This window comes from Ursus arctos, unplaced genomic scaffold (assembly GCF_023065955.2).
Source record: "Ursus arctos isolate Adak ecotype North America unplaced genomic scaffold, UrsArc2.0 scaffold_20, whole genome shotgun sequence".
NCBI lineage: Eukaryota > Metazoa > Chordata > Mammalia > Carnivora > Ursidae > Ursus > Ursus arctos.
In genome coordinates this window covers 21,939,600-21,952,696 of record NW_026622875.1, presented here as the reverse complement: position 1 = coordinate 21,952,696, position 13,097 = coordinate 21,939,600, and the positions used below count along the sequence as shown (strand labels likewise).

The window sequence follows — 13,097 nt, the reverse complement described above, 5'->3', positions numbered from 1 at the left end:
AATTGTCTATGACCACTGGAAGAGCAGAACATAGACTCTAAAGCCAGGTGACCTCAGTGTGAATCTGAGCTCAGCACCTTATTAGCTGTGGGACTTATTTAATTATTTATCCTTTCTCTTCTCTAATTTTCTCAACTATAAAATGGAATAATAATGTACATGTCTTACCGGGAGGACTTAAAGATTAAATGATAATGTAAATTGGAACAGTGTCTGGCATATGGAAAGTACTAGATTAATGCCAGATATTGTTATATTACTTAATTGTTATTATTAGTGCATGCAAAGGACCCAGCCCCTGGACATAAATGGCTGCTGCTGCTGTTGTAACCGGTGCCCTTTGCTTTCTTCCAGGAGCTTGGGCCCTTGCCCCAGCCCGGTGGAGGCTGTGGAGGGATACGGTCCAGAAGTCTGGTACCCAGCCCGGCGGCCCATCCCTGGCTGTGGGGAGCGGAAGCTCCCACGAGGTAGCGGTGGCCTGCGGCGGCCCCCTCCCGGCAGTGAACCATGGGCCAGAAGCTCTCGGGGGGCCTCAAGTCGGTGGAGGTGCGAGAGCCGGCGCTGCGGCCGGCCAAGCGGGAGCTGCAGGGGGCGGAGCCGGGGCGGCCGGCGCGGCTGGACCAGCTGTTGGACATGCCCGCGGCGGGGCCCGCAGTGCAGCTGCGGCACGCGTGGAACCCCGAGGACCGCTCGCTCAACGTCTTCGTCAAGGATGACGACCGGCTCACCTTCCACCGGCACCCGGTGGCCCAGAGCACGGATGGCATCCGTGGCAAGGTGGGCCATGCCCGCGGCCTGCATGCCTGGCAGATCAACTGGCCAGCACGGCAGCGTGGCACCCACGCCGTAGTTGGCGTGGCCACGGCTCGGGCCCCTCTGCACTCGGTGGGCTACACGGCACTGGTGGGCAGTGACGCCGAGTCTTGGGGCTGGGACCTGGGCCGCAGCCGCCTCTACCACGACGGGAAGAACAGGCCCGGAGTGGCCTACCCCGCCTTCCTGGGGCCCGAGGAGGCCTTCGCGCTGCCGGACTCGCTGCTTGTGGTGCTGGACATGGACGAGGGCACGCTCAGCTTCGTCGTGGATGGCCAGTACCTGGGCGTGGCCTTCCGCGGCCTCAAGGGCAAGAAGCTGTACCCGGTGGTGAGTGCCGTGTGGGGCCACTGTGAAGTCACCATGCGCTACATCAACGGCCTTGACCGTAAGTGCCGCGTGGGGGCGCTGGGGGTTCCAGAGGCTGCCTGTCACTGGGGGTGGAGGCGTTGGGGCTGGCGGCCGGGAGCAGGGGAGGCCCCGCCCTCCATTGTCACTGGGGATGACCCCGCCGGGTAGAGGATGTGGACTTTGGGACTCTGATTTACTGGCTTGGTGGCCTTGCGCCGTGCCTCGGTTTCCCCACCTGGAAAAGCAGCACAAGGACAGTGATCTTGGTCAGGGTTTTTATAGGGATCAACTGGGATAATAACGTCTGTGACGTGCTTAGAACAGTGACTGGCGCCGAATAAGGGCTTCCTGGGTTGGTGCTAATCATGAATCTTGCTGTCGGCATAAGGGTCTTGCAGAATGATGTCTGTCTCCTGCGTGCCGGGCCTCAAGCCCACAGCAGGAGGAGGGTGACAATAGAAGACGCAGGGCCTGCCCTTGAATGCCGTGGACTCGGAGTTACTGATAAATAATAAGTAATGATAATAATAGCTGTCATTTATTGACCGCCTACTGAAGGCAGGGACTGAACACCCAATTTCCAGCTCTCCCTGGTGAACTCTGTTAAAAGGGGTCACCTGCCCCTCATCTCTGATTATTGCCTCCTGGGAATGAGAGCCAGAAGTTGTAGAATCTTTTGATCTTTCCAAGAGGACCCAGAAATCTAGATTTGTGTGAAAGGGCCCAATTTTTGAAGCTGGCAGCTGCTGAAAACACCATGTGGGCAAACAAAACCCTTTTGCAGGCTGTCGACAAGCCCCCAGGCTACTGGGGGTGATCCCCGGCAGCTCTGAGGCCTCCTCTTATTTAATATGCACCATCATGCTGTGAGGCAGCTTAAAAATCATGGCAACAAAATTGGTTATGGTTTCAGGAGGGAGTCCCTCCGGGAGGCAGGGTGGCCTCTGCTCGGAGGCCTACATGGCCGCCAGCTGAGTGGAGCCTTGCGGGCTTATCCGCTCCTCATCCACACATGACACTTCCTGCCACACCCCTGATGAAGCTCACAGAGGCAGGTGCTTTCAGCCAGAATTCCAGTTTATTCATGTCAGATGAGAGCTGTAATTGCCCCTATTTCAGAGAGGAGAAAACGGAAGAGCGAGCTACAGAGAACCAGCGCCTACCTAGGTCTGTCAGCCTCCGAAGCCTATTCTTTTCAGTTGAGGGACTGAGAGTAACACCCCCGAAAAGAAGTCAAGAACAAGATTTTACTCAAGTAAAATTTATATTTACTCGAGTGGAGGGTAGGTTGGCTGGTTTTAAGGGTGGCAGGCCAGCAGAAAGTGGCTGGTGTGCTCAGCTCTCTGGTGTAACAGGCGACACTCTGGCTCCGATTTCATTTTCATGGTAGTTAGATGACGATTGCCATTCATGGCAAAGTGTTGCTCTGTTTTCTCGGATTCACCAGTTAGATCTAGGAGCAGATGAGTGTGTCCTGAGAAAGGCTAGTTTAATCATCCCAGTGCCTTGTGGAGAATGTCTGGAACCCTCATAAACATGGGGACCAGGCAAACTCCAGTACTGAGAAAACCAACAGCAACAACAAATACTCGTTTCAAGCAGAACTGGAAAATTTACTTGCCAGAATTTATCATGGGAACAGAAGACTGGACTTGGCATACAAGTCTGTGGAGTCTGACACACCTTAGTGCCAACTGATCCCCAGTGCTCCATGGTTTTGTGTCTCTGGTGAGTCATTCTAATGCCTTACAACTCATTTTGCTTATCAGTAAAATGCAACAATATCAGGTCCCTTTCATAGCTGTGGTGAGATTGGTATGGTGGTACCAATAATATGGTAGCTGGGATTACAGGGTGACATTGATAGCCAGCAGGAGCTCCCTGAGCCAACAGTTAGACCCCCATGGTGAGCTTTCTCTTGGGTATGGGGTGTTGGTTCACGCTCAGCTATGATCTGTTGCTTGGTTTTCAGGTACGAAGCTAAGGTCCTAATGAGGCTGTAGCCAGTGGCTCCCCCCATGCATGTTAGGACCGGGAGCAGTCAAGCCATGGTATCCTCCTTGGTGCAATGTTGGTTGGGACCTGGGTGGGAAAGGACAGCTCTTGAATCCTTCAGGTGGCTGGAGAAGCTTGGCGTGGCTGAAACTTGGCCTGCTCCACCCTCCTCCCCACTGGCAGTGATTTTTGAGGCTGGTTGAAGCTGGAATGCTCATCAGGAGGCAAGGGAAGGCCAAGATGTCATGTGAGGCAAGCCTGTAGCATCTGTTGTTCTGTGTCAGGTTCGGCTTGTCTGCTATGGCACTGGCCTGTTCTCCAGATAGGATCAATGTTCTCTATTACGGGCCGGATATGATGGCAGAAAGAGGGACCTCAGCTTTTCTGGGCTTTGAAAGGTCATGGTCAGCCTAGGACCAGCCCTGACTATAGCATGGGCCATAGGACATGCTGCAGTGGAGTCTGATCGGGGCTGGTGGGGAGGGGACTGTGTGATGTCTGTAGCTGGTGACCTGGGCTGATGTCCACTTGGAGCATCCCTGGGCACCGGGAAGGGTTTGGCCCTGGGGAGTCCCTGGGCAGGGAAGGTAACCCAACGTGGGGTTCTGTACATGAGAATTCTGAGCCAACGTTGATTGTGGACACGATGCCAAGTCTCCACACTGAGACCCGGCAGGGATGTGGGGGAGCACGGTCAGAGACAGACTCCGGAACAGAAAGGCAGGGCCACTCTCTGGGGTTGCTTCCCCAGAAGATCATCGGGGAGAGAAGTATGCTCAAGGCCGCTCACAGACCGTGTTTGACTCTGGCCCCAGTGCTCACCAGAAGGCTGGGCACAAGGATTACCTCGTCTCTCCAGACCTCAGTGTTCTCCTCTGTAAAACGGGCATGATAAAGCTCGCGGGCGCGGAGCAGGCACACAGCACTCGGTGCTCGCGGCTCTCACCAACCAGGCGAGCTGCGCGGCGTCCTGGGCTTCGGCTAGGAGTCACCACAAAAGCGGCCTTCATAGAAGCCTCTCCTCTAATGTGACGGAAATAAGTTGACAGATAGCCTTTTCTCAATGTTTGCATTTTTATGGCTATGAAAGCAAGACTCAGAAAGGACTAACCGCAGCTAACTCTGACGCGTGTGCTTGTTGGGGCAGAGCTCCTAGAAGCATGTTTTCCCGTTGCAAGTGCGTCCTTCAGCCGCGCATGGAGCCAAGCAGCTCCGCCTCGCGGGGTTTACTGCAGAGCTGCAGGAGGCCCAGGGGCTCTGCCGCCCGAGCGGAGCGTGGGACTGAGGCCCGGCGAGCGGGCGAGCTGTCTCCAGATGACCGGTCCACGGCCCGAGCGAGAGCAGAAGTAACGCACCACCCATCGCTCCCTCGTACACGTGCCTGGTCTGGGCTGGCCTCTGTGCTGAGCGCCTTACACACCGGCACTCATTTAATCCTCGCGACTACTCTTTCCACGGGTGCCTGTAGTACCTCGTTGCACAATGAAGACATTGAAGCCCAGAGAGCTGGAGGTCACACAACTAGTAACCGGGCCCCTTGTGGAGATGTTTGCAGAGGGGGCAGAAAGGGAAGGAACAGGAGAGGCTGTTCCACCGGGCTGGGTGGCCACGCAGCCAACTGGACCTTTCCTTCAGCGGTGGATCTGGGTGAGACCCTGAGGTGCTGGCCCGGCCGTTCTCCTCCGTCCCGCCTTCGTCTCCAGCCCTCAAAGCTCTTGGCTCAGCACAGAGCTCCACGGGGTGTTCTGAAAAGTTAGCTGCATCAAGACAGCCCCAGCAGTGTCTGTGAATCAGGCATGCTTTGGTCGCTAACAGGAGAATGTCACTGAAAATGTCCCAACCGCTGTGAGGTTGGGCCCCACTGCTGTGAGGTGGGCCAGGCCTTTGGATTCGGCTCCAGGCTGGTTTCCGGAATCGCTCCTCCGCTCCCTGGCTCCTCCTGCCACATGTTGGAGGCCAGGAAGTTTGACAGAACAGCTTTGTCTCCTGTCTTGGAGATCTTGGGTGGTGAGTGGTGTATGGGCGACACAGGAGGTGGAGAGGAGCCCCAGACAGAGACAGGCGGGCTTGGAGCCCTGCTCAGCTTTGATTTGGGGGTCCTAATGATTATACTTTATATAAATACCACCCATGTTTTGTACTCTGGCCAAGTGTTCTTTTTTCTCTCTCTCTCTCTCTCTCTTTTTTCTTAACCCAGACAATGAACTTTGAGGCAATGTTGCTGTTATTTCCATTTTGTAGATGGGAAAATGGAATCTTGGAAAGGTAAAGAATTCACGAACTTGCTCAAGGCCAAGCAGGTAGCCAGCAGGAGAGCCGTGCTTCACCCCAGGCCATAAGCACTCCTGTGTCCTACCACCTGCTGCCCGGGCCAGCCCTGACTCCTTTTTGCCCACCACGTAGGGCTGATTCCACAGAGCTGGCCCCAGGGCTCCTTCTCTGGGGGGTGGAGAGCAGGAAACGTAGGATCTTAGGCCTAACCGGCAGAGAGGGCTTGTCCACCTGCATCGAGCCGGGGAAACTGTATTTCCAGACGTTGTTCCTCGATGGTTTAATTGACCTGCCAACAAGTATTTATTGGAGCAGTGGCTCAGCAGAAGAGGCTGGCAGCCAGCCAAGGCTTCTGGTATTGATGAAGGCCAGAGAGAGTTTTCTACCAGGCTGAGTACGAGGACAAGACCATCCCCTTGCCAGAGCCACCCTCCAGTCCGCACTGAATTCACCACCTTCCTACTTAACTCCCATGTGTCTCCCACGTGCCATGGTCCCCCCAGCCTCCCTGACGTCAAGACTCTCCTCTGCCCTCCCGACCCCGGCCTGGTCTCCCCTTCGCCCCTCTGCCCTATCATTCTGCCTTGACCCCAACTCACCCCCAGCCCTCAGCCCAGGGCTCTGCCCCCTGCACCTCGTTCAGCACCGAGTCTCCCCCATTTGCCCCATTTACTAACTTTTCCACATGTGTGCCTTCTTTCCCCAAGGGGAGATGAAGTAAGTTCCTCAGGACAAGGGATGGTGACCCAGGAAGCCTGTGTGGGGATGTTGATAGAGGAGGGACTTAAATATATGTGTGCGTGTGGGGCGCCGGGGTGGCTCAGTCGGTTGGTCATCTGCCTTCAGCTCGGGTCATGATCCCAGGGTCCTGGGATCGAGCCCCGCATCGGGCTCCCTGTTCAGCAGGGAGTCTGCTTCTCCCTCTCCCTCTCTCCCCGACCCCTGCTCACGCTGTCTCTTGCTATCTCTCTCTCTCAAATAAATAGATTAAAATCTTTTTAAAAAATGCGTGCATTTACTTTTGAAAAGCAAAGTGTGCACATAGCAACAAATTTAAATATTACAATGAAATACTCCCCCCAACCCATTAGCTCCCCAGCTCCTCCCCCTGCTGGCAACCACCATTAACAGTTTCTCATGTGTCCTTCCAGAAATTTGTAACAGAGAAATTTTACATGAATGTGATCATGCTGTAAACATTGCTCTGCCTCTCACTTCCCCCGCTAGATCTTGGCTATTATTTAATATGATTACTATAGAGTCGCCTCATTCTTTATTAACGGTGGCACGGGTTTTCTTGGTACAGTTGTATCACAATTTATTTTATTCAGTCCCCCATTTTTTGACATTTAGGCAGTTTCCAGTCTTTGAGAATAAACGTTTGATTCCAATTTAAATTTCATTTCTGCCGCCTTCTGGCTAATTAACATCCCCGAGCCTTCGTTTTCCCCTCTGTGCAGTGGGAATAATTATATGTGCCTTGAGTAGTTGCTGTGAGGATTAGAAATGAGGCAGAAACAAAGCATGGTCCAGCCTGTGGCTCACCGTGGTGGTGTGCTGGAGGGGGCTGTGGGTCTTACGGCGCTTACCCGTGTCCAGTGCCGAGCTCATCCAGGCCCCTTGATGAATCTTGTGAATGATTTGGTTTCTAGTTTATTTATTTTTCTTTTTTAAAGATTTTATTTATTTATTTGACAGAGATAGAGACAGCCAGCGAGAGAGGGAACACAAGCAGGGGGAGCGGGAGAGGAAGAAGCAGGCTTCCAGCGGAGGAGCCTGATGTGGGGCTCGATCCCAGAACGCTGGGATCACGCCCCGAGCCGAAGGCAGATGCTTAACCGCTCTGTCACCCAGGCGCCCCTAGTTTCTAGTTTAAAGTAGAAATCACATTCATTTGTTGGTAAGGAGGCTTCGAGCACAGTGCTGGACTAGGGGCATTTGAGTTGTCTAATCTGGTCAGTCCTTACATAGGGTGTGTGTCAGTGCACTGAGTCACCTGGTCCCTTACCGGCCCAGCGCAGATCCATGGGCAGGGTGGGGGGGGTTGCTGTTCTGTTGCTGCTCTTGCCGGGGCTGAAGGTGGTAGTTCTTGGAGGCAGGGACGCCCTCCGTGGCACCCCTTGGAACTGAGCACACAGTAGGTGCTCAGTAGGTGCATGTGAATATACTGGCCTCCCGCCACCTGCCGAGCTTTTCTGTTCCCTGTTGCAGCAGGACCCGAGTCACAGTTGGCTGGAACAGAGGGAGGCTGGCTATGAAAGGCCACCCCCTTGAAGACTGACCCTAGGGTGACCCAGTCCCACCTCTCATTGTGTGTCAAGCACAGCACATCTGTCCCCACACTCGGGCCAGGCCCAGGCTGCGCGATGGGCTGGGCTATTCAATTCAGTTTCTGACACTCAGAAACTGGCCCCTACCCTTTGTTTGCCACAAAAAGGAACAGACTTTTAGCTGAAAGCAGGTTTTGCTCAGACACTGTGGCCTGGCTCTGAGTGTGTGTGTGTGTGGAGGGGGGTTCACATTTGAACCAAGTAGGTTCACTCTTGGAAGTCCTGCCTGCTGGAAGGGGGCTTTGAAATGCAGGCTCAGTCAGGAGAGTGTCGCCGCGGGCCACAGCGGAGTCACACGCAGGGGCCCTGGTAACAATACGCACCTGCCCTCTTTCTCCAAGAGGGCCTCAGTGGGGTCTTGTGGGAAGAGCTGGGGCTCACTCCTGACTGGGCTGCTTGTGAGCTATGACCCTGAGCAATTCATCTCACCCTGGAGCCTCTGCAATAGTAGTAGAAACATATTATGCCACAGGCATCAGGATTGTGGAAGATCTACAGAAAGTGACTGGGCGCGTGCCTGGCCCCGTAGATACTGGAAAAAGTAGGCTTAAAGATCACCAGTCATCACAGCTCCCATAGATTGGTAAAATTACTGTTAGTGTTACTAAATGTGGAGATAATTATTGTTATTAATTTTGGTCTGAGGGATTTCACATTAAGGAATATGTTGGTTTGGGGAGGCTTTTGACTCTTTTCTCTTGGATACTTGATGGAAATGCCACCTGAGGTTCGAAGACTACTGTGAGTTTGTCGTAAATGAGCTGGGAGCGTTGAGCCTTCCCTCTGAGCAGTTGGAAAGGTTTCCAGCTAAGTAAGTGCCTGGTTGAAGTGTTTTGTAGTTCCTGGTGGTGACTTGCTTGGTGAACATGTGTTCAGCAAGGATGTCCAAATACATGGCCTCGTCGCCCGCTGCAGCCCATGTGTGTATTCCGTGGGGATGAGCTACCGAGGTGCCGGGCCTGAGGGCCTCATCTGTCTCTGAGCAGATGGTCACTAGGCCCGGCTGTGGGCTCGCCTCTGCTGGACCTTTGGACGAACGGGAAGGGGAAGAGGTGGCCGGGAGGAGCTGGCAGGAGGGCGAGGGCTGGCCCCAGGCATTGGAACGGGGTCTGGCAGCCAGGGCCAGACCCCCACTTGACAGATGGGAGCTGAATGGACCAGAGAGCCAGGAGGGCTTGCCCAAGGTCACCGGCTAATTAGCAGCAGAACCAGACCGAAAACCCAGGCCTCCAATCCTCCTTGAAAATGCACCTCACCAGAAGCAAGAGAGTGAGAATTCAGTGCAGTTTGTGAGCCTGTATTGAAAAACCCTGACACAGATGAGAGAGGGTGTAGGAGTTTCGGAGGAACAACATGCCTTCCTGGGAAGCGGCCTTGGCAGCTTGGGCAGCATTGAGGCCCTCCGTGGCTTCCCTGTGCCTCCTGCATGTCAGAGCCCCTGTGTCCACCCTGCTCAGACCACAGGGCAGGGAGTCCAGCACAGTCAGAGACCAGAGATCACCAGTCCCTCCATGTACTACCTGGATGAGTTGGCGTAAGTTTCCTCAGCATTCTTGTCTATGAAGTGGGCTTGATGCCGGGACTCACCCCATAGACTTGTTGTCAGCAGTGCTTCTCACATCTTCATGGGCATCTTGTCAAATGAGGCTCTGACTTAGGAGGTGTGGGTAGGGCCCGAGACTCTGCATTTCCGACAAGCCCCTGGGTGAGGCTCATGCTGCTGCGTGTTGAGGGCAGGGCAGGGCAAGGCTTCTCCATGCATGGCTTGTCCCCTGCCCCCACCGTCTACCTCTCTCACCCCCACTCTGATCCTGCAGCCAGCCAGTCTGCTTACTCCTCCGTGCTTTGGTCTGTGCCGACCTCTTTGTTGGAAATGGCCTGTTTCCCACCCCACCCCCGGCAGAGCCTGCTGTGAGCAAGCCCTCCTGCCTGGCTGACATGAGAGTTGTTCCTGCACCTTGCCCCCACCATGCTCCCCACCCTCCCACCATCCAGCTGTGCCTTCTGCACTTCCTCCCTTTCCGATCCAGCCCTGTTTTCCTCTCGTTCTCATCCTCCCCAACCACTGCATGGCTCAGTTTATCTGTCCTGGAACCCAAATTCGCCCGGTTGCCAGCAAGGTATCCACAAGGAAATGCATGACTTTTCCGTGGGACAGGATTCCTGCAGATAGAAACAGCTCTTTATCGAACAGTCATTGATTGAACACCTACAAAAGGCCCAACACCACTTGACGCTGCTCGTGCTGCTCGTGCATCCATTGTCTCATTTAAACCCCCACAGCCCCATGCAAATGCTCGTAAGTGCCCGACACTGCAGCTCATTTACTCCCCACAGAGGAGGAAAAGGTACTGTTACCCCACTTCACACATGAGGAGCCTGAGGCCGAGGGGTTGAAGAGCCCGCTCACGGCACAAACTTGGAGGCAGCCGTCCGTGCAGGGATCCAGGCGGCCAGCTCCGGCACCCCCACCTCTAGCCTCCGGGCCACGCGGGGCTACGGTGAGCCTGCCTTCGGCTTTGCTGGGGGTCTCGGGCCTTAGCAGAAGGGTCTGATGACGCTGGCGTCAGCAGTCCCACTGCCACAGCATTTCCACACCCTAAATACAGGATGGCCGAGCTGTGTTCCTTCTCACCTGTGCCCACGGGAGCGGTGCAGACACGGAGTGGGTGCCGCAGGGCTAGCAGCGAACAGGGTAAGCACACTTGCGGGACGGTGTTTAAATGACTGGGGAGAGCAAACAGCCTCCCTGGCCGGCAGCAGCATTTGTTTGCTGCGGCCAGAGAGCCCGCCGATCCTCCCAGTCGTGTCCCTTGGTTAAGGCAAGGGGGCAGTTAGCATGAGTTACAGCCCAGCCCAGACACTAATAAGGCTGCTTGTCTGAAGCCTTCCATAATTCAAGTTAAGGCTGTACCGTTTAATGGCCCTTCTTCATCAGATCTTCCAAGACTCGGTGCCTCCTTAATGATTTATTTGCTTGGGATGAAATTAAGCCGAGACAGCGTGAGCTTGGAAAATACTGCCGTGCTGGTTCTCCCCAGTTCTTCATCCTCAGTGGCGGCCGCGTCTATAAATAGAGCTGCGAGCCCCGTCTCGTGACCCTCTTGCCGGGAGCCCCAGTGGGCACAGGCTGCCCTGTCAGGACCCTCTGGGCCCACAGCTGACGAGGCACCTGGTGCCCCTCATCTTTCCCACCTCCAAGGCCGATGACCCCGCTGGGGAGCAGCGAGGGGCCAGAGCTGCCAGACGTCGTCACCTTGGCTTTGGAGCCATTTAAGTAGAAGCATTTGAGTTGATCCATTTGGAGCTACGGCCATGTGCCAGATCTTGCCCTGTCGACGTTGCTCCCTCAAAATGCGTTTCATGAGGGTGTCCCTGGGTGGGGGCGGGTTTGCTTCTGGTGTTTAGTGAGGTGGATGACAGCTTTCTGCCTGATGTCGCGGCCTGGCTCAGAGGGGCACGTGGGACCCTGTTCATCTCCCTAAGCATGGCCGCCTCTGGGGTCAGGGGCCGGAGTCACAGCTGAGGGCCACTCGCAGGGCTCAGCTGCAGGCCAGGTGCCGAGCGGGGGTGGGACGTTTAGTCCGGCTCCTCTGGAGGTCCGAAGACCCAGGTCGTCTCAGGAAAGGGCTGGGTGTAATGGTGTGTGAGGACTGAGGGGTCCAGGGACGGGAGCGCGCTCAGGCACCCCTCTGCTGCCTCACCTGCACGTCTGCCACAGGCTCCCTCCCACCCACCTGCCCCCACCCTCTCCTGTATCTTTTCTGGTTTCCTCGTAAGTCAGCTACCTCTTGGTGTTGGCTGATGCTGACCCTGACCCGACTCCCGCGCTTCACTGTTAGCTGGCACAGTATTTTCCCAGGTCTCGTTTTAAAGTCCCGAGGGTCTCTGATCGGTCCAGTGCTTCTCATCGGGTGCAGGCAGAGGGTCCCACCCACCCCTGATCGGCTGTTGCTGGGTCGGGTCCTACCTGCTGATCCCTTAGCTGTGGAGAGTCCTGGCGCCGGTCATTTAGCACGCTTGCTTGGACATCAGCATCCCTCAGGGAGCATGTGCAAACACAGATTTCAGCGGTCTCTCATCTATAGAATCAGTGGACCCAGGAGTGTGAGTGTGCGTGTTCGTGTCGCAAACTTCCCTCTTGATTATGCCATCAATCTAGCATGGGCTAGAAGTCAGCTTCTTGGGATGCCTGACCGGAAGGAGACTACTGGGGTGCAATAGGGGGTGCTGGGTCACGTACAGGGAGTGTGTGCTCGGCAAGCAGAGATGTCCAGACTCATAGGAACTGGTTATCGGGAACTGTGGTCTAAGGCAGAAGCAGGGCTTGGGCTCCCAGTCGTAGCTGGAACAGGCGTGGGACACCTAAAGACCCTTCTTACTGGCTCCAGCACCAAGGAAACAGATGTTTGGCCCATGCAACCGAAGTGTCAGTGTTGGGTGGCTCAGTTTGAAGAGGCTGCTTTATTCCCCTGTTTCCTCCCAGGGTACCCCCAGGGGCACCAGGGGCATCGGTGCACTGTGTGGAGCAAGGCCCCAAGTCAGCCTCTCAGCCAGGGACCCAGGAGGGGCAGTGTTTCCGTGGGTGTGGGAGGGCCGAGGTGCGGTATGGAGACCTCCTGAGTCACTCACTGTTTCTCTCCCCGCTGGCAGAGGCCAGGTCATCCCCTCTGCGTTGTGTCCCCAGCATCTGGCATACGGTGGGTTCTCAGTGAACATCTACTGAATGACTGACTGCCTAACTCAGAGTCCGCATGGCAGGGCGAAAAATCACTGCAGGTTTGGGTGGAAGACAAGGCCCAGAGAGAGAGCCCATTCTTCCTACAGCATCTGCACAGAACAAAGAGTTTACTGGCTTCCTATTGAAACTTCCGGGAAGGGAATCCTAAGAAGTTTCCAATTAGCCAGGAATAGTAAATTGAAATTAGTCGCACTCTGCCCATAGCCGCTAATTTGATCTCGGTATAAATAAGCCATCGCCCTTCCCTCAACCACAAATGGTCCTGCGTGAGCCAGTCTGCCCTGCGGTGTAAGGAGGTGATTTATCCTTTTTCACTCGGTGTCTGTGAAGAGCCTGACCTGTGCTGACCTGGGCCAGGAGCTGGGCTGCGGTGGCCAGCAAGGCAGGCCCACTGTCCACTCCCCATGGAGCCACAGTCTGCTGGACAGCCATGGTTACAGTGAGAGAGGCTTTTTATCACTCAGCCAATTGGTCAATGGCTATTTTTTAAAAATATCTCCTATGAGCCAGGCGCTGGGGGTACTGCGATGACAACTTAGGAGGAGAGACAGAAACAGAAGAAAACAAATCTCTGATAAATCTAGACATAGAGAAAT

The 13,097-nt window shown here is 55.0% G+C and overlaps 1 protein-coding gene across 1 annotated transcript in view; it reads left to right on the top strand.

The window, feature by feature from the left end:
• Positions 1 to 13,097, top strand: part of SPSB4 (splA/ryanodine receptor domain and SOCS box containing 4) — a 77,710-nt gene that overhangs the window by 14,979 nt on the left and 49,634 nt on the right. The window contains exon 2 of the mRNA XM_026497149.4: positions 355 to 1,201. Coding sequence (XP_026352934.2) covers positions 508 to 1,201 — 694 coding nt within the window. The 5' untranslated portion in view covers positions 355 to 507. The remainder of the gene's footprint in view (positions 1 to 354; positions 1,202 to 13,097) is intronic.